The sequence below is a fragment of the Setaria viridis genome, chromosome 3, assembly GCF_005286985.2.
Source record: "Setaria viridis chromosome 3, Setaria_viridis_v4.0, whole genome shotgun sequence".
NCBI classification, from domain to species: domain Eukaryota; kingdom Viridiplantae; phylum Streptophyta; class Magnoliopsida; order Poales; family Poaceae; genus Setaria; species Setaria viridis.
Genome location: NC_048265.2, coordinates 3,284,530 through 3,304,334, shown reverse-complemented (window position 1 = coordinate 3,304,334; position 19,805 = coordinate 3,284,530). Strand labels below are relative to the sequence as shown.

Below are 19,805 nucleotides of genomic sequence, written 5' to 3'. Positions count from 1 at the left end.
GACACGCAATGTGTTTGCATGTATCTCCTTTTTTTAGATTTACTATCTCATCGTCTCATGGCCTTTAGTTATCTTGAATTGGTCGTTTGTGCAGTGCACTGTTTCCTGCGTGTCAGCTCAGCCGGACGTATGTAGGTGGTCCACCCCGTTAGTTGCTGCATGCAGCTGGATGGATGGATGTGCATGGACCAAAATGTTCAGGTTAACGTCGATCGATCGATGCCTCTCCGGTCCAACAAAGGCATGATTGAAAATTGTACACATGCTGAAACAAAAAAAAAAAACAGAGTGAAAGGCACCTCAAAACTACAGATTATGATGCATATGGTGAAAGGCACCTCAAAACCCTAGTTGATCTGGCTATCAATTTCCTAGTGGAAAAGATAACATGAGCAGTTGCTTGGACTAGCTACAGATCAAATTGAAGGTCCAATCAGCTGATCCAAGGGTGGAAGTGGAATGAACCTGACGTAGCTACATTCATGATCTATCTGTCAGTTGGAATATACAGATCGCCAAACAACCTTGCATGGGTGATGGGTGAGCCTGGCTCGTCAACATTCCCCTGCTCATGTCCTGGTCTCATCAGTATCTGTTCATCACTGTACAGGACACTGTTCTGTCTAGATTCTATCTTGCAATGGGTAGAATTTACGCTTTGGTGCACAGCTGATCAGTAGGTGAATTTAGCACGTACGGATCACCAAATATGCAGGGATCGAGGCTCGAGCGACAACTTTCTCCGGGGACGTTGAGTGAAAATGAAATACGTACACTTAGTAAAAAAATAATTAGTCCAACCATTTGGTTGGGAAAAAAAAGACCCAGAAATCATTGCGGTCCAATGGTGAGACATCTGCCATTCAATGCATTAAGTTCGGGTTTGCAAATGTTGTTAGATTAGGTGAAGAACTGGTCCAGCAGATGATGTTCTTTGATAAGCATATCTAGCAGACAGAACGAAATGTCCGTTGAGAAGAAATCAATAATCAGAGTAGTTGTCCGGATGCCAACCGTTCCACATGAGACCACATCGTCCCAGGTGTAATTCCCTTCACCCTGGCCCCTGGGAGTACCCTGCATCCATCCACACAGGATTATATTAGACAATAACGAGATATACGCAACACCTCCAGCCAAGTTCATCCACGATTTGTGTGTGATCTTTGGCACTAATACCCCAAGTTTCAGGACACCTATTACGAAACAAACTTGTAATCACCAAAGCACGCTAGAGAGAAGGATTGCATTACCTTACCGGAAGAAAGTGTAGGAAAATGAGACGCATCAGCTTGCTGTTTTACAAATTCAGGCCCGGCCAAACGCTTCCCTTGGCGTGTGTCAACTCTGAAGCTGTGTGCTGGCGGATGCAACCATGCGAAATTAAGCCCAACTGCTCCCCACCCACTTCTGCATCTGCATGACATCGCCACCATGGCTGCTTTTCTGGTATCTTGCTTTGCCTCTTTCCATTCCGGCAATGGAATGGATGGATGGTCCAATGGACGGAGCCTGAGAGACCTGACCCACAGAATTGAGTCCTGGACAGGGGCTGGTAGGTGTGCCCTGTTAAATGGCCCTGTCAAGTACCATACGTCTTGTGCACATCATCTGAAAAAATAATGAAAGGAAAAGACTGAGACTACTTACTGATATCAAGAGGAGTACTTCGTTCATCACGAGAGCAGAGAGCTGGGATGGTCCAGCAGCTTTTTCAGACGAGTTAGATGAGCCGGTACACTTGCAGGGGCGATCAATGCAGTAGTCATTGTCGTGGTTTTCTTAAAAAATCATGAAAACTGGAAAATCTCGTCTTTCTTGAGACAACGCTCCACTTGCTAACTGCTTGATTACTATACGGAGGTAATGATATTTTTTTCTTTTGTCACGAGAGGCAAATAAAAATCCATGCATGTCCAGCTGATTGCAACCACCTGATACAGCGGAGAATGGGAGATGATGCTGCGAGTGCGAGGGAAAGAAATTTTCCAACAGGCATCGCCATCAAACTGACCTAGCAATATCTCAATTTCCTCTAAAGAAAAGCGATATCTATAGAGGCTTTTCTAAAAAACATTTGTTTCTAGAATAAAAGGAGCCTTTTTGAACATGTTAGTCGTATGGAACTTTAAGTTTGAGGTTTCTTTCTTTTTCTTAGAAACAGTTGAGCATCGCCTGTGTTACTGACACGTACTTTTACAGGTGGCAAGCGGCCCAACCAACACCTATACTACCATATAGAAATTAATTGACACATGATCCATCCTAGTACTTGGGCAGTGCAGTGATCGTAACTTAATGGATCGATTATTTTTTAACACGGATAGGCATGAACAACCAAATTAATGTTGGGCCATGAGTATGTCCTGTGCCCACCTTGTCCAACATACATAAAACCCTAGCCAGTCCTATACCATATATGGCTGTTTAGTTCCCCCAAAATCCTAACTTTGGCACTATGCAAAAAGAAGATTCCCCATCACATCAAACTTGCGGTACATGGATGGAGTACTAAATGTAGATGAAATTAAAAACTAATTGCACAGTTTTGTTGTACTTTGCGAGACGAATCTTTTGAGCCTAATTAGTCAATGTTTGAACAATAATTCACAAATACAAACGAAACGTTACGGTTGTGCATTTATGACAAAATCCCAACTTTACCACTTCCAAATTAGGAACTAAACAAGGCCATAGCAATGGCACTGTTTCACCTACAACTGGCCGTGGATTGCAAGGTTGCTGCTGCAATCTATATGACTGTTTGCTCATAATATGGGATGCATGGTTATGGACGGCCATTAAGTCTATAGAGAAAAAAAGGGGTTTAAGAGAGCATTTTATACAAACGTAGAAGCTAATCACAGCCTCGTTACATTTCTGGATGAACGATTTGTGTTAGGTTATGTCGAGTATCCTCCGATTTGGTATGAGCATTCAATATCTTACGCACTATTGGCGGTACAGTACTGCTCCCTTTGTCCAGCATATTTCGATATGAAAAAAAATCTAAAAAACACTTTGACCTCTAATTTCTCTTCCATGTATTATCAATTGCCACAAAATCAACACTATAATAATTGCACTTTGAAATAGAAAACTATTAATACACAGCTTTTTTGCTATACCAAATACGTATATAAATTGACTAGTTAACCATGCTACCAAGTTTGACTTTATGAGACAAATTATGCCTCACAACAGTGGACTACTTCCTCAGTCCACAAATATAAGTATTTCTAGGGGTCTTCATTTGTCCACGAATATAAACACTTCTATAAACTAAACTCTCAAGCAGTAATTAGTCTCGTGATATTCTGTATAGTTAAGCCAATCAAGAATGCCCTTGCTTGTTGTAAATTATGTAGCATATTTAAACCATATATTAATGTTATGAAAAAGCTGAAAAGATGGCGCAATTAAGGTAACTAAGAGTGCTATTTCTTGTTTAACGAGGAGCAGAATAGACTCTCTTAGTGCTTAGTTTGTTCTAAAATTGCTAGAAATTCGGATTTTGTGAGTTCTAGCGAGCACAACAAAGACGCATATTTCTATCCAGTAAAAGAAAATAAATAGGTGCGATTAATGGCTACCTTCCGCCTGCCTGGGAAGGCTGTTGCTGGTTGCATCAATTGAGCACGATGAAATGTCACCCACAGTACCAGTAGCAGACTAGCAGTGCTGCCCCTTTGATGCTGGGGCCACGAACAGGACGGGCAGTTATCTCCCTTGAGAAGCAAACAGCATCGGGTAGGTTAGCCTACAGTAATAAGGCTCATTTACTGTTGGCCATTCATTGCTAGATGGGAAATTCATCATGTACAACACCATCTGTTGGGAGCTCGCAGTTTATAGCAGAGCTACACGCTCAAAACATTTCTGAAAGGCTTAAAACCAATTGAATATTGCTACACGTACAGGCCTTGATTGCTCAGTCAGATAATGAAGTGGTACGACTCCATTGTATATACAGCAGGTTTCAAAGCAATCTAATCAGTGAAGACATGATTTTTCCCCTTCTTGTACTGCTATACTTTTCTTAATTTTCCTTTTCCTGAGTGCATAATAGGGCATCCTCCTATCAGAAAGAGTTATCTTTTTTTTCTTATTCTCTCTATCTCTATCTCTAATTTATTTCTTTGTAGGCAAGTTGATTTCTTGAATTCTTCTGATAGATGTCTTTTTTGGGTGGAGACTTTTCCCCTAAAACCGTTTTCACAATAATAAAGAATCTGAACTGAAAGAAAAAGGCACGATTCAGTCAATGGCTAGATACTCCTAAGCCAAGTTGGCAATTGGTTGATCGACAATGTTGATTAGTGGTTACTTGGTGTCATAACAACTCAGTACCAAGTCTTACTACTTTATCACATCGTGAGGAAAGGGAACTGTTCACGCGACAAATTCCTTTTCACTATGGACGTGTATAAAATCTAACGGCACGATGGTTGGCTAGTTGCATCGCCAGTGTTACTTGAATCCTAATTTTCCCTCTCTGAGCCCGACAGCCCCTCTGTCAAATTCCTACACCCATGCATGTATGCATTCCAAGAGGTATATAGCGAGACGACAAGAATTTTGTCTAGTCCGACAACTGAACCCGGGGTAACAGATCAGGTCAATTCAATTTTTTTTCCGGTACCAAAATGTAAACAAGAGGGACGTGAAGGAAAGAAATATTACAGCAAACTAGACAGAAAGCAGGACATGCAACAAAAGCCTTTTTGTACTGTAATGTTACCTTCCAACCACAAAGGCACGTCGATGCTGAGAGGTCACCAATCACCAGTACCATACAGGCATACAGCCATATCTCCAGATCGCCCTTGCAGACCGCTGCATCTCTATCTTCTCCTCCACTGTACAAGACAAAATTATTTTCTGTTATATATCATCTGGAACTATATATTTGCTTAGGAAAAAAAAGCTTTTAAATCTGTGACACCAAAACTACCTGACTTTGATCTCTTTCTGCAAACCCATGTCATGCTGTCCGTGCCACTTTTTAAAACAAAGATTTTGTTTTGCTATGATCTCAGCGCCTGGTTTCCCATGAAACCGGGGCAGGCCATGTTTTTTCTTTCCTTTTTTTTCAAATATAGAAATGCTATCATGTTTTTCTTGGATAAGTAACTGCCGCCACTGTATGGTTCAATTCCACGGCCTGATCCCAACAAACAACGGCTAAACCTCAAGTGCAAATCATGTGGATGGGTATGACAAAACATGCTTAACATGTTAGTGCAGTGAAAAAACGCATCATGTTATTCTACTTAGTAGCTTTGTGACGACTGGCCTTACGGACCAACTGACAGGGCAAGGAGGGTACACTAGTTATTCCTGGGCCAACCACCCTCTCTTTCTCCCATCTCTCATCTCCCTGCTGACTCTCTCTCTCCCCGAGCGCACGCGTGTGATGACGCTCCATCTCTCTGTGTAAAGAAAGATCAGATTGTTCACGCGCTAAGCACACAAAAAAGCTTATTTTTTTTGGAAGTTTCTGTCTCTAAACCTGGGGGTAAGCGGTTTCAGGTTCAGCACTCGGTCTCTCAGCATGCGGGCCCCACCGACGCCACTTTTTCTTCCCCGCACAACTTTCCTTCGCCATGGTGCCCCTCTCTGCATATATAGTAAAGAGACATCTCTTCTTCCTCTCATCCACAAGACATCAGTGCGAGCTTCTTCTCAATTCAGTCCAAGAGCTCTGTCTCCTCCAGCTCCCCTGTCTGTAAGCTCTCTCTCTTTCTCTTACTTCCGGATTGCACCCAATAAACAAATAGGATTGATCAACAAAACCTGAAAGTCAGCAATGTTCTTCGAATAGACACACACACACACACGCAAGGATATCATTTGTAATCAGAAAATGTCAAATAGGATTGTTGAGGAGCTATAAACCCTGAAATGGTCTTCCGTGGAAGCTTCCTCCCCACACCCCCTCTCACTATCCAACTCAATGCTTAGTAGATTTTTCTCTTTTTCTTGGCACATAAGAAACTTCCAGTTCGCACAATTGGTTGAATTACTGCACTTCAAATACATCATTTAAGGGTCACAGAGTTCAAGGTTCTGAGAGGAACTAACCTTGAGTTCTGGATGTTAGGGGCTTTGAAGCCATCTTGAGAGATGGAGGCAAACCCGAAGAATATCTTCACGGTTAAAGTGGAAGATGCGAAGCCCAGCAAGGATGGCCGCCTAGCGGTAGGGCCAGTTTTCCGGAGCGTGCTGGCCAAGGATGGATTCCCGCAGCTTGAGGCTGACATGAAAACATCGTGGGATGTGTTTAGGTACACAACTTAAACAACAATCAAGCTCACTTGTCCAATTTTTTTTAATTATGTTTCTTTAGTTTCCGTCACAAAATATGCAGTGTTACACACCATTTTCTCAATGACAAAGGCAAAGACAGTAGTAAGCAATAATTTAAGCAGAATACTTTCAGTATATGTCACCCATCGTTATGTTCCGCACTTGCTTGTCTACTGTTGTTTCGCCCTTGATGTTGCAGAAAATATGATTATAGTTTTTCATGTCAGCACATATGACTTAGAGGAGTATGAGATGTTTCTTTTAGTAGCCAGCAAAGCAAATTCTGCCCTAAAAGTCTAAAACTTGAAGTGTTCTGTGTACTGTAAGGATCTTTATGTGCTCCATTACTTTTCTTTTTTTATTCCTTCTGCATAAACTGTTTAAATCTGAAAGAATCTTCAGGGATAGTAGGATTCACGTAGCATATGCAATGAAACAGAAATTGAAACATACCATAGCATGGCATCAACAATTCAACAAGTGTGTCCAGCATTAGTCTTTGAAGTAATGGTGCCTAATTGCACTTCATCTGATATCTACATAGAGAACATGTAGACTATAACACCCAAAGATAATAAATCTAAAGATATTTCAAATTCATATACAATGTAATTTAGCTACCATACATGGAAAGTTTTTTACTTACATGTGTGGAAAATAACTGATGCAAAAAAAAAACATAGCTGAGTACAATTACGTACAGTTCTCAGAAAATCTATTAATCCTTTCCTTATGTTCATGCAGGGTCGCAGCAGACAAGTATCCCAACAACCGGATGCTTGGATGGCGTCCGCTTAAAGATGGAGTGGTAAGCACACATAAATGATAGGGTCATGCATATTCTGTATCTGGTCTTTCTTAATTTTAGTTTCTGTATAATTGGTGAAAACTTCTCTGTTTCCATTTTCTAGCCAGGGCCCTATTTGTGGAAATCATACAAGGAGGTCTACGATGAAGTGCTGCAAATTGGCTCTGCTTTGCAAGAGCTCGGAGTGCAACCAGTAAGAGCATAAACTTAAGCTAACTTTCAACTCCAACTATGTAAACTAGGCTTTCTTCCATTGTTGGTAAATTGGCCTCTGCATATCCAACTATGAATCAGGCAAACTGATGCTTCTTTGTTTGACTTACACTGATACTAGGGTTCCAGGATCGGAATCTATGGAACCAACTGCCCTCAGTGGATAGTGGCAATGCAGGTAACCATAGTGACTTGTATGAATGTTAATTCCCCCAATCTCCTCCTTTTCCAAGTAAAATGTTAATCCTCAATAAACTTTTGCAGGCTTGCAATGGCTACAGTCTAATCTGTGTCCCACTGTACGATACTTTAGGTAAGTAGGAAAGCATTAAATAGTACTAGGCCCTCATCATAGAATGTTTTGGATTGATTAATGGCAAATATTGAAATACATGTCTTTGATGAAAAAAATGTAATGCATTAGAATTTTAGCATTAATAACTTTCCATGGTGTACAGGTGCAGGAGCTGTTGACTACATTATTGATCATGCTGAGATTGATGTTGTCTTCATACAGGACAAGAAAATAAAAGAGGTATAATTAAGATGGATCAACTACGTCACTATCTTTAGTATCTTTCATATTAAATTCTGACATTACATGAGAGCTTTTCATGTGCAGATACTATCCCCAAATTGCAAGTCTGCTAAGAGGCTAAAAGGTAAGCAAAGGCAAAACTATTAGGGTCCATTTGTAATTTGGAAAGACTATATTTTCAAACATCATTATCCAAACATGGTTACAGCATTGGTGGCATTCACTTCGGCAACAAGGGAACAGATCAAAGAAGCAGATCAGATTGGGATGAAAATGTACTCCTGGAATGAATTCTTAAAAGTGGTAGGTACAATACTGTCCATGGTTACAGTTCACCCTATGAAATCTATGGAAAAGCCAGTTTTGTAGTCATGTTTGTGAAAATTATATTTGTAATGAACCAACTATGTTTTAAGGGCATATGTGATGAGTGAGCATCACCTGTGGAATTGGATTTTTCAGGGAAAAGTTAATCCTCGTCAACCTTGCCCTCCGCAAGCAAATGATTTATGTACTATCATGTATACAAGTGGAACAAGCGGACAGCCAAAAGGTGTTATGCTAACCCATGAAAGCCATGCCATGTATGTAAAAGGAGTGGACCTCTTTATGGATCAGTTTGATGACAAGGTCACTCCCTTTCCTTAAATTTACTGCTCTGAATATGATTCAATAGATTGTTCGGATTTATGCATAACTTGGTGCCTTCATCTAATCAGATGACAACAGATGATGTCTTTCTATCCTTCCTCCCACTTGCTCACATTCTTGACCGCATGATCGAAGAGTATTTCTTTCACAAAGGAGCCTCAATTGGCTATTACCACGGGGTGAGTCAATCCACTATGCATTAGCCTTTCTAATCATACAATCAGTCACTCATTATCATTAAAAAGTGGAATCAAAATTTCCTTTTCTTTTCAGGATTTGAATGCCTTAAGGGATGATATCCAGGAGCTAAAGCCAACTCTACTAGTTGGGGTACCCCGAGTGTACGAAAGAATTTATGAAGGTAATGAAATTAGAATATAACTGTAGCAATTAAGCTCATATTTTGTTAGCTCAGACAACCCATTATGACTGGCTCTAGGTATCTTAAAAGCCATTGCGGAACTCAGACCACTTAGAAGGGTGATTTTTAATGCTTTGTACAACCGGTAAGTTGTTTGGCACCATGAGTTCCTTCAAGCTGCAAATCAATTATGTCTGCTTACTGTAGCTTTTGTAATCCAGCAAACTGACAAGCATGAAATCAGGCTACTCACACAAAACTGCTTCACCTTTTGCGGACATGCTGGCTTTTCGCAAGGTTACATGCTTCTTAGGCATAAGTATCTAACTGGGAACAAAAAAAATCTCTAGAGCCAAAGAAGCAGTACTCACAATTTCAATACTGGGTACTTTGTTGCCATTTGCTTGATTAGGTCAAGGCGAGGCTTGGAGGTCGTCTTCGCTTATTAATCTCAGGAGGGGCTCCATTAAGTACTGAGATTGAAGAGTTCTTGAGAGTGACCACATGTGCATACTTTATCCAAGGATATGGTAATACTTTCTACAGTTTCCAGTAGCATTAAAATGGAGTTATCAATTCAATCTCAAAATGATTCTATCTTAGGCTAATTTGGCAATGTTTATTATAGAGAAGAGAAATGAGTAGAGCGTAAAGTGTAATGAAGAGAATTAAACAATTTTAATGCCAATTACTTGATTATGTTGAGCTCAGGTTTTCCTTTTACTATCCTAGCCCTATGATATGAGTCACAATTTCATATTTTTCACTGCAAATACTAGTTTTGGGAGAACTTTTGCTGGCTTACTGTGTGAAGTATTTAGCTTTATTGCACTTGCACTCGCTTGCACCTTACTCCTTAATCCTTATGACAAGAAGCAAAATCTTTTAGGAAATCTGTTTCTCCGGTTCCATTCTATTAATAAATGACTGAGTTGTAAATCCTAGTTAGCCAAAAGAAACCAATGAAGTTGGATTTCTTGGCCTTTGCTCAGGTTTAACAGAAACACTGGGACCTAGCACAGTCTGCTACATTGATGACATGGCCCTGGTTGGAAGTGTTGGCGTACCTGCCACCTACACTGAAATACGACTGGAAGAAGTACCTGAGATGGGCTATGATCCACTTGGTGTCCCTTCACGTGGTGAAATCTGCATTCGAGGGAAGTCTCTCTTTGCTGGGTACTACAAAAATCCTGAGCTCACAAACGAAGCCATAGTTGATGGATGGTTTCATACAGGTGAACAATTAATTTAATCAAAACAGAAATTTAGATAAGCTTCTGCAGTAGAATGCTCAGACACACATTTATTGTCAGGCGACATTGGAGAGATGACCCCGGATGGAATCTTGAAGGTAATTGACCGAAAAAAGAACATATTTAAGTTGTCACAGGGGGAATATGTTGCAGTTGAGTACCTCGAGAAAGTATATGGCTTCCCACCACTTGTTGAAGATGTAAGAAAAAAAAAATCCAGTGGATATAGCAAACTGAATTAAGAGAGAATACTGGTCAACATTTAATACTGTCATTTCCCTCCTTTTTCTAGATCTGGGTATATGGGGACAGCTTCAGATCAAATTTAGTTGCAGTAGTCAATCCACATGAAGAAAACACGATGAAGTGGGCAGAGTCCAACGGCTACAAGGGGTCTTTCGGTGAAATCTGCAAACTTGAAGGCCTTAAGGAGTACATCCTGAAAGAGCTGACAGCTGTTGCACAGAAGAACAAGGTAAGATCATCTATTCACTCTGACAGACTTATAGGATGGATTAATTACTTTATCATGTCACGCGCTAAATCATCATAAGTAGTAATGGAGAAGAAAAGAAAAGAGGAAGTATCTTAGTTCTGTAGACCTCTTGCATTTCACCATTTCAGTGCATTTCTAAGTGTTATATATGGTAACCCTCATTGCATGCCACAAATCAGCTACGAGGTTTCGAGTACATCAAAGGCATAGTGTTGGATCCTCTACCTTTTGACATCGAAAGGGATTTGGTAACTGCAACAATGAAGAAGAGAAGAAACAATATGCTGAAATATTACCAGGTGAGGAGGGCATTTAAAGATCTATTTCAGTCACTTATTTCTTGGCCTTTCTTGCTGCTTTTGAGTAGTTCTAATCCTATGTTCTTTATGTGCAGTCCGACATTGATGCAGTATACAAAAAGCTCGAGGCACAGAAGAATGCTGCCAAAGCTAAGTGAAAAGATGTGCCCTATTTTATCGTAAGCTGAAAAGAAGGGAAACATCATTGTAAATCTTGCATTGAACATTGACACTCAACTACTAAGGGCTATATGTAAGAAATAAAATGTATATTGTACCTTTGTGTAGCTACAGCGATCATATGAGTCTCAACCAGGGTTCTGAAGATCTTCACTAACCAGCTCACAAACCGAAACGAACCTAGCATCTGTTTTGAAAACATCGATCCAGTTCACCCCCAGTGTTCTAAAACGTGGCATCCTAGCCCATATGGGCAGTGCCTAGTGACTATTTGTCACTCCCCACCTTGCCTAACCCATATGAGCTAAAGGCATCGCTATGTCGCCTGCCTAACACCTAGCGCTTACCAGGTTCTTACTTCCATCTCCAAATCAGTTTCTAAAAGACTACAACCCTTTTATGAACTTACATTATCGATAATGGACAAATTGTAAGAAAGCATTTTATCCAAGAAACATGTCTCTCTCTCTCTCTCCCCCATGTCCTTATGTAAACAAGTGCGATGAGAGTGCAGAAACTATCAATAACCATATTTTAGAAAGTGTTTCATACAAAAGTTTACTAGTGAGAGTGTAAGACCAAGTGCTAACGACTTGAACAGAGAACATATGCCAATGGAAAATAAATAACTATCATTGACCGAAATTTTCAAAGTTCTTAGGCAACATTGATATTGCACAGTGCACACACTAGATCCTACACACTGACAGAACAGGTGAAGAGAGTATGTGAGTTTGACTGATGCCTCCTAAATGAGACCTCAAGGAACATCTTCAGAACTTCAAATCATCTTATTACTGTCGTCAGAATATTTATAAATGAGTTGTAACTTGCTCATCAATGATAAAAAAAAAATTGTTAAAGTTACATAATTTTGCATACCTTATGAACTACTTAATGCAGCAACAACAATCTGACAGAATCTGATGCTTGTCAGCTTTACCCACTGGGAAGCCAAAGAATGGCAATAGTGATCCTTAGGTCCCTGCTGACAAGTCTCTGGTAATATGCTGGACTAAATCAATTGGTTCAATGCAGCCAAGGTTTCTAAAAGCTCCACGGACCAACACATTCCATGTTGCCGTATTTGGATATATACCTTCATATAACATCTTTAGTAGATACACCATGGCATCTTCCAGCCTATGCTGATTGCAAAGCTCTGCCATCAGAATAGTGTATGCAACTATGTTCCGAGGGCAGTTCACTGCATTCATCCCACCTAACATCCAAGCTGCCATCCTGATTTTCCCTTCCTTGCAGTAAGCATAAATCATTGCATTGAAAGTAAATGCATCTGGTTGGATTCCTTGAACTATCATTCTCCCCAGAAATAGCATAGCTTCTCTGCTCATTTTCATCTGACAGAGACCACTTACTACAGTGTTGTATGTTACTAGACTCAACTCCATGCCATGGTTTCGCATCTCAATCACCATTTGAAGAGAGTCTTCACAGTTTCCCTCTCTAAAAAGACCATGGAGCAACTCATTATAGGTCCTATCATTTGGCGGGCATCCATGCCTTCTCATCTCATGGAACACACCCAGAGCTCTCCCAACTCTTCCACAGCCGCACAGACTTCTGATCAACGTGTTGAATGTCACTGCATTGGGAGGACAATTTTCGAATAGCATCTTATCAATAAGATTCTCGGCCTGATCAAACATCAACTTCCTGCAAAACACATCCACCATGTTCGTGTAAACAACAACATTTGGCTTGCAACCAGCACCTGTCATGTCATTCCATATTGACATGGCACCATCTAGGTCCCCAGCTTTGGAGAAACCATCGATAAGAGTGGAGTAGGTCCTCACATTAGGAAAACAGCCATGTTGCTCCATGCTGTTGAGAACAGACAATGCTCCCTTGAGATCGCCAATGCTGCAAAGGCCACGGATGAGAACATTGTAAGATACTGTCGATGGTGCCCATCCTTCAGCCACCATCCATTTCCACATGCGGAGTGCATCATGTAAACTTCCACAATCGAAGAGACCTTTCACCATCGCTGTGAATGTCGGAACATTTGGAGTGCAACCGGTGACCACCATCCTAGCCAGAATGGCGCATGCACTCCTCAGCTCCCTGGCCTTGCAGAACGCGTCGACTATAGTTGTGTACGTGATCACACTAGGATGTAATTCCCTCTGAACCATTTCCTCGACAATCAGAAACACATCCTGCATCCTGAATTCTCTGCAGAGAGCTAGAACGACGGCATTGTACGAGGCGCACACGGGCGGGGCCGCAGCCAGCACCTCTCTGGCCTCGTCCACCCTGCCATGCTTGCACAGCGCGGAGACGATGGTGGCGTGGGTCACGTCGTCCGGGGGACACCCCTTCCTGGCCATTTCGTCGAGCATTCTGCGCGCGGCCCCGACCCGGTCGTTCTGGCACAGCGCCTTGACCAACAGGTTGTAGGTGAACACGTTGGGCTGGACGCAGTCCTTCTTCATGTTCTCGTAGACCGGCACGACGGCCGCGACCATGTTCTCCCGGAGCAGCGCGTCGATGAGGTGGTTGTAGAGCCGCGGCGCGGTGGGGCGCGCGCAGCCGAGGTCGTGGACCGCGCGGTAGAACGTCTTGAGCGCGCGGTCGGGCGCCCCCGCGCGGGCGAAGGCGCCGATGGCGGCGACGAGGGCGCCCTCGGTGCAGGGCACCCCGCGCAGCCGCATCTCCTGCAGCGCCAGCTGCACGCCGTCCACGTCGCCCGCCGCCGCGAGCCGCTTGATCGCCGCCTCGTGGCCTCTCGCTGCGTCCGTGGTGGCGTCCGGCGTGGGAGGCGGACCCGCCCCCCGAGGAAGCTCCTCTGCATTATTACCCCGCGGGAGGCTAGATTTCGCCGCCGTCGTGGAGAAGCGGTGGCAGCGGAGCCGCCTGAGAAGGAGGCGGCATTTGATCGAGCACATGGCGCGCAGGTGAGGTCCGTTCGAATGCGCGGGGGAGCGAACCATAAAGGCAGTGATGATCTGGGGGCACGTTTGGAAATTTCGACGAGTGCGGGTTCCTTTCGCAAATTTGCCCAACCGGACGACCAAATTCCACCGGGTCGATCCAAATACGGCCCGAGGGATCCGAGCCCGAGAGAAATTCTACTGCCTATATGTATGGGCCGCACGGCCTTTGTGCCACCAGGGCCCAAATTGGATCGCGATTATTCTCTCCCCCATCTCAATCAAAAAGATTGGGCCCAATATTTATTCCACACGTGTTGTGTCTCCTCTTTTTGCGCGACAGATCGTGGTAGCGGAGAATCTAGTGCTTTTTGCGTGACCCGTTCAAGGTTTGTTTAGTTCCCAATTTAGGAGTGGTAAAATTGGTATTTTGCTATAAATACGTAACTGTAGCATTTCGTTTGTATTTGTGAATTATTGTCCAAATATTGACTAATTAGGCTCAAAAGATTCGTCTCGCAAAGTACAACAAAACTGTGCAATTAATTTTTGATTTTGTCTACATTTAGTATTCCATGCATGTACCGCAAGTTTGATGTGATGGGGAATCTTCTTTTTGCATAGTGCCAAAGTTGGGAATTTAGGGTAACTAAACATGGTCCAAGTAAAGTCAACTCACAAGTGAGCCCACGAACGCGTTTCACCGGCCGGTTCAGAGGTTGTCCCGTCAGCATGGGAAGCAACGTCTTGTGGCATTTACCACTAGAGCACTCAAGAAAACACACGCATACACCAAGGCGCATTACGCTCGGCCCAAGTCAAACAGCGGAGATCTAGCGCCTGTGCAGGTGTACTCAACCTGCACAAGTCAACTCGCAAAGCGTGTACGTGTTACGCCGTCACAGACAGACGCGTCGCGCTGGCCGTGGCCGGTTCGCAAGCGATGCCATGTGGAACTTGCCATTACAGCACTGGAGAAATGCACACGGGGATGGAGACGGAGACAAGAACCTGTGGATCTGAATCTGATCTGATCTGAATCGTATCTGATCAGATCGTCCAGTCATCTCTGGAACAAATGCCTGCGGCATCCACGCTTCACAGTTCACACACACTGTGCAGCGGATCAACAACCTGTACGCATCTTTCCTGGATCTCACCGAACAGTCTGGAGTCTGAGCTGAGAATTCTCAGCAGCTCCTGTCAAACTAGCCATTTTTAACACTCTGAACTGATATTTGTTCAGCTCATCTCTGCAGCACATGAACAGACACCGGCCACAGCCAAGACGTCCATACAAATCAGTAACAGACGCAGCACACGGTGGATCAGATTGGCTTTCATTATTATGCGCAAACCTTTATTATTGTAATCGGACATACAGCTTGCTTTGCTTTGCTCTCTTCATCATCACTAAGCGCCGTGACCAAAGGGCACGGCAGCCAACAGGCCCACTAGTTAGCGTACGACCCAGCCGCACAACACACTAGGAGTTCATTTTTACAGAGAGGAGGGGAGGGGCGCCGCCTCGAGGAAGCGCGCTAACGGTCTCGGAAAATTTACATAACCCGGGTCGAGACGAGGCGAGGCTTCAAAATGTGGCGAGTTTTGAGGCAAGCGGTGGTGGCCGCCATGTTCCATCATCGAGACAACCTTCTCGCTTGGTTATGATTCACCAGACTCGAGACCGTTTCTACATTACTGCAAAGGTTGAAGAAACCATTGGGGTCAGCTTCAGATAAAAGCATGATATGTGACGGTTCCAGATATTCTAGTATATGAATATTTCGATGCTAAACATAAGAGATTGCAACAAGCATCACCAGATATATAAATTCTAACTATGCTACGTTGTATAACAAAACAATATCACTTACTCGGGAGCTGCAGTGGTCACACTGGGTGGTCTCACATTGGAATGGTTCTTCTTGTAGAACCTGATGGAGATAAGACTGCTATGTGCTCTGATTGATGATTCAGGAGATCCATGGAAGCTTACGGCTGAACCATGTCCCGAGAAAAAACCTGCAGAATCCAGATGAGGAGCTTTGAGGTAATGTTTCCTGATAAGTCAACTCTAGTATTACTATTACATGACAATCGCAGAAGTAATATCAAGTGGCAACTGGAAATTCTGTGCTGAGTGTTTATCGATCATGTCTTAAATTAGTTTCATTTTCGAAAACATATTATGAGAAGTAACAGAAGAAGAATCGAACACAAATGCTATCTGCTGAGAAACATAAGCTTACGAATTCCAGTACCCAGGCTATCCTAAAAGGAAAGGACAATGAAGAACTTATGAAGGTCTAACAATATATTCATTGACAATTATGTAAGTTATTTTGCTAAAGTTTGACAGGATATTTAACTTTGAAGCGGATGCAACAATTTTGCATTGCCAGCTATCAATATAGCAACAGAAAAGGAATTTTTAATCAAGGTTTTATTCATGAGATAAACTTCTGTTCCATACAAACACGTCAAACAACAGTAGCCCTAACAGTGAACTAATCTGGTATACCTTGCCAGAGTATGACGACGCAGAAGATAATTGTAATGATCAACGGGCATAAGTTGCCACCTGATGACCCTTGTTTGGCATTCTTCATCTTCTTCAATGCCTTCATTCGCTCAATCCTAGCCCTTTTCAACATTGCAAGTTCACTCAGCTCGTTGAGGAGCTTTTGGTCGGAAACATCCAATGGTGTAGGTGTCGACGGCCTTGGTGGCCGCGGCGGCTTTTTGGATCGCTTCTTCTTCGCTTTCTCCCCTCCTGAACTGTCCAGGAGGCCCAGCTTATCCTCCCCTTCAGACTTTCTGTCATCTCCGTTTTTAGCAACAGCATCTAAAGCAGGAGGGGAGCAATCCATGTGCTGATTCCTGTCATCCTTCAGACATCCATTGGCACCCACGCAACCATTCCATGCACCATTTGGCGCTGTTCTTCCTTGACCCACTGAAAAACTGGCATCCACACCACTGTTATTATTGCTTCCTGCTGCACCATTACCACTCTCCAGGTCAAGCAAAGCATCCTGATCACCCTTTGCCTCCATCATCACTGCAAAAACTTGTGCACTTGGATCTAACACATCAATAGGCAAACCACTCTGATACTAGGGATCAGAGTTCCCCTCCCTCAATTTGGAGAAAATTGCCTCTGAAATACCAGCTACCTGCAGAGATAAGTTAGGCACAAATTAGGTTACTCCAGTTAAAAGTCTAAATCAGGGAGCAGGTGTAACCAAAGAATGAATCAAACAAGAAACAATGTCAAACTTCTCTACCTGAATTACCAAACCAAAACACCCGACCGATTCAAGAAAGCCTAACCATGACAAGAAAATCACACATGTAACACGCAGGAACGCGTGTTAGGACTCACGGAATGGAGGCGGCAATATAAAGCAGGTTGCTTCCTAAGGAGGAGGTGGTGCAAAGGGAGAAAACAGGCTGCCTAAATTAAGCAGAAGCGCAGGAGGGAAACACGCAAAGCTGGCAACCTTTACCCTCGTTGAACGCCACAAGCAACGCCCCTACAGTCGTTCTCCCTCCCCTCGGTTACCTCCCTTTCACACGAGGCTTTGCAAGCAAACAAAGCATGTGAATATGGGATTGCTTACACATGGCAATCTCTCCCCCTGTTTTCTGCTTGCCTTTTTTTTTAAAAAAAATGTTCAGCTAGGCCAAGCAGTGGCACTGAAACTAACTGCTCCTGATCGCAAGAAGCGTCCCATTTGGAGCAGTGGTAACCTCATTTTGGTCGTGTCAGAAAGGGGATGCTATTTCTTACCCAGACTACTCTAAAAATGGATGCCAAACCATCACCATTTCGAGTCAGGCACAACTCCATATGAGAATTGGAGTACACAACTAAATCATCCACCCAAAAAGGGCAAGGACCAACCAAGTATGCACATAAGAAATTAAGAACTCATCCCATACAGAAAACTAACTAATCTTCTTTTCGTTACAACTAAACTGCACGGCAGTTAAAAAGCATGGGAGAGAACAGAAAGCAAACAAAAAAACTTTGATTTGGCACCAGAAGAGTTAGGTGGCCAAACAGAAGTGGAGAAACTCTTCGAATTTGCTGGACAATTGGCAGCCAGAGCATGCAGAATGACGAGGGGAAGAGGACACGCAGTAGGACGAGGTCAGGTACGGTCCAAGCTCGCCCCTTCGCGGAGCTTATCCTTCTACAAAAATCCGACAGGGAAAGAGACAAGCGAGCACGCGCAATGCAGAGAGGGGAACCGATCCCGCACGAATTTTTGGCTGAAGCTGTTGGGAGAGGTGGGGAAATGCAGCAAAAAGCCCTCTCCGTAGGAAAATCCTGGAGGAGGGGGGCTCGCAGGAACACCGCGATTCCATCAAAATTGCAGCTTTAGGCTCACACGCACACCACCCCTGGGAAGAAGGGGATAAAAACCGCAAACTCTGCCCCCCAAATCCCCCGAATTCCTCAAAAAAATCACAGCTTTCGCCGCAGAAACAAAAGAGCAGCGGAGAAATCCATCCAGGCAAAGGAAAGGTAACGAGAGCCCCACCTACAGAGCTGCAGCGGCCACAGCGCACCCTCCCACGGCGATCCCCCGCGCCGAATCGAGAACTCCCCGGCTGCCGCGGCCACGAACCCGGGGAGGAAAGGGCGGCGACTCGCGAACCCCACGGCGTGAGCAACGGGAGGGAGGAGGCTCTGCTTGGGGATCGAGGACGAGGAGGGGGAGGAGGAGGAGGGGCAGTGGGGGTGTGGGGTCCCGTACGTCCCGGGGCGCTGGGTTGGGTTGGGTTGGGTTGGAAGCATCCAGATTTGCCTGCCGCCTGCCTCGGGCATCACGCGGTATTTAAATCCCGTTGGCCGTCGCCCGCCGTCGGATCGCCAAATGGAGGATCCGGATCGTGGCAGAAAAGAGTTCCTTTGTCAATACCGAATATCCGTTCTTTTTGGTGACGTTTTCCTCTATTCTTGTAACAGCAACATTTTTCGGCTGCGACTAAAAAATGCTTCTTTTATCATTTATAAACAGTCTTTAAAATCCGGCTATAGATCAAGCTGCGGGTTGGGAAATTTAATTTTAGATGCATGGTGAAATTTGGTTGACGAACTTAAATTTGTTCGAAGATTTTGAGTGGTGCTCCGCCCTGATGCTGGTTGGGTTTTGTTTAATCACGTAGCCCGCCCGAGGTTTTGCTGAGCACAGCGAGCCCACGGAGAAAGGGAATCCAAGACCCTGGACGTGCGCGTCGGTCTCGACACCGCTCTCCGCCGGCGTCAGCTGGACAGCTGCTTCCAACTCACAAAACCCAGAAATAGCTTGCGCTTTTTAATTCTGGCGATGACGGAGGTTTAAGGCGATTGACGGAGACGTAGGTCAGTCCCAATTAATTGAGCTGCGACTTTTCTAAAAGAGCAAACGAAAAAAGAAGAAGAAGGAAATCAGGTCTATTTCCATCCAAAATATAACGGGAGATAAGTAGTATTAAATTTAAGTATGGAATAGTAATGTTTGTATTAGAGGAGTAAAAACTATAGCTAAAATGTTTTGGGTTCAGATTGCCCGTACAAGAAGGGAAAAAAATCTTGCACTTGAACATGGAATATCCGAGGCCAAGGGTAGACAATTAATGCAATGTAAGCTGCTCAAGCTCAAGGGGGAAGTGCAGCGCGTCAACTTGACAGCTTTCATTGTCACCATTTATTGGTGGTGTCTGCAAGATTTTAAAAACCTTTTTGTGGGGCCTGATGAGGACAATCATCAGAAGAGATAGACCAAGGTGTTGCAGTCAC

At 43.6% G+C, this 19,805-nt stretch overlaps 3 protein-coding genes across 9 annotated transcripts; 1 reads left to right on the top strand and 2 right to left on the bottom strand.

Moving 5' to 3' along the window:
• Window positions 1–834: 834 nt before the first annotated feature.
• Window positions 835–14,310, bottom strand: LOC117848780 (uncharacterized). Of its 5 annotated transcripts, XM_072292544.1 has the most exons (6): window positions 6,085–14,310; window positions 4,742–4,859; window positions 3,594–3,760; window positions 1,651–1,934; window positions 1,254–1,566; window positions 835–1,077 (listed from the first exon to the last, which is right to left on the bottom strand). In XM_072292544.1, exon 1 carries the CDS (start codon window positions 14,069–14,071, stop codon window positions 12,089–12,091), a length of 1,983 nt encoding a protein of 660 aa, XP_072148645.1. In that variant the 5' UTR covers window positions 14,072–14,310; the 3' UTR covers window positions 835–1,077; window positions 1,254–1,566; window positions 1,651–1,934; window positions 3,594–3,760; window positions 4,742–4,859; window positions 6,085–12,088. The 5 variants fall into 5 exon arrangements, with proteins under 5 accessions (XP_072148645.1, XP_072148646.1, XP_072148644.1 ...); XM_072292545.1 differs by lacking the exon at window positions 1,651–1,934 and having other exon boundaries at window positions 1,254–1,611; window positions 4,955–14,310; XM_072292543.1 differs by having other exon boundaries at window positions 1,651–3,760.
• LOC117848778 (long chain acyl-CoA synthetase 1) lies at window positions 5,592–11,218 on the top strand. 2 transcript variants are annotated; one of them, XM_034730314.2, is made up of 19 exons: window positions 5,592–5,728; window positions 7,054–7,117; window positions 7,221–7,310; window positions 7,452–7,508; window positions 7,595–7,643; window positions 7,789–7,865; window positions 7,953–7,992; window positions 8,077–8,171; window positions 8,331–8,498; window positions 8,588–8,698; window positions 8,793–8,880; window positions 8,959–9,025; window positions 9,102–9,177; window positions 9,293–9,410; window positions 9,873–10,118; window positions 10,197–10,336; window positions 10,429–10,611; window positions 10,812–10,931; window positions 11,027–11,218. In XM_034730314.2, the coding sequence occupies exons 1-19, from the start codon at window positions 5,607–5,609 to the stop codon at window positions 11,087–11,089; spliced, it is 1,974 nt and encodes a 657-aa protein (XP_034586205.1). In that variant the 5' UTR covers window positions 5,592–5,606; the 3' UTR covers window positions 11,090–11,218. The 2 variants fall into 2 exon arrangements, with proteins under 2 accessions (XP_034586205.1, XP_072148642.1); XM_072292541.1 differs by lacking the exon at window positions 5,592–5,728 and adding an exon at window positions 6,127–6,287.
• A 1,025-nt stretch (window positions 14,311–15,335) lies between the features above and the next one.
• Window positions 15,336–18,808, bottom strand: LOC117850575 (uncharacterized). 2 transcript variants are annotated; one of them, XM_034732432.2, is made up of 4 exons: window positions 18,565–18,808; window positions 16,536–17,190; window positions 15,889–16,036; window positions 15,336–15,712 (listed from the first exon to the last, which is right to left on the bottom strand). In XM_034732432.2, the coding sequence occupies exons 2-4, from the start codon at window positions 17,071–17,073 to the stop codon at window positions 15,652–15,654; spliced, it is 747 nt and encodes a 248-aa protein (XP_034588323.1). In that variant the 5' UTR covers window positions 17,074–17,190; window positions 18,565–18,808; the 3' UTR covers window positions 15,336–15,651. The 2 variants fall into 2 exon arrangements, with proteins under 2 accessions (XP_034588323.1, XP_034588324.1); XM_034732433.2 differs by lacking the exon at window positions 18,565–18,808 and adding an exon at window positions 17,302–18,513.
• Window positions 18,809–19,805: the final 997 nt, after the last annotated feature.

Bases quoted from the DNA above. Each gene is read 5' to 3' on its own strand.
- LOC117848778 (XM_072292541.1), top strand. From the start codon at position 6,127: ATGGAGGCAAACCCGAAGAATATCTTCACGGTTAAAGTGGAAGATGCG. The intron at 6,288-7,053 runs GTACACAACTTA...ATGTTCATGCAG, and splicing joins ACATCGTGGGATGTGTTTAG to GGTCGCAGCAGACAAGTATC. The intron at 7,866-7,952 runs GTATAATTAAGA...TTTCATGTGCAG, and splicing joins AGGACAAGAAAATAAAAGAG to ATACTATCCCCAAATTGCAA.
- LOC117848780 (XM_072292545.1), bottom strand. From the start codon at position 14,071: ATGGTTCGCTCCCCCGCGCATTCGAACGGACCTCACCTGCGCGCCATG.
- LOC117850575 (XM_034732432.2), bottom strand. From the start codon at position 17,073: ATGATGGAGGCAAAGGGTGATCAGGATGCTTTGCTTGACCTGGAGAGT. The intron at 16,037-16,535 runs GTATACCAGATT...TGGATTCTGCAG, and splicing joins CGTCGTCATACTCTGGCAAG to GTTTTTTCTCGGGACATGGT. The intron at 15,713-15,888 runs GTAAGTGATATT...CAACCTTTGCAG, and splicing joins GTGACCACTGCAGCTCCCGA to TAATGTAGAAACGGTCTCGA.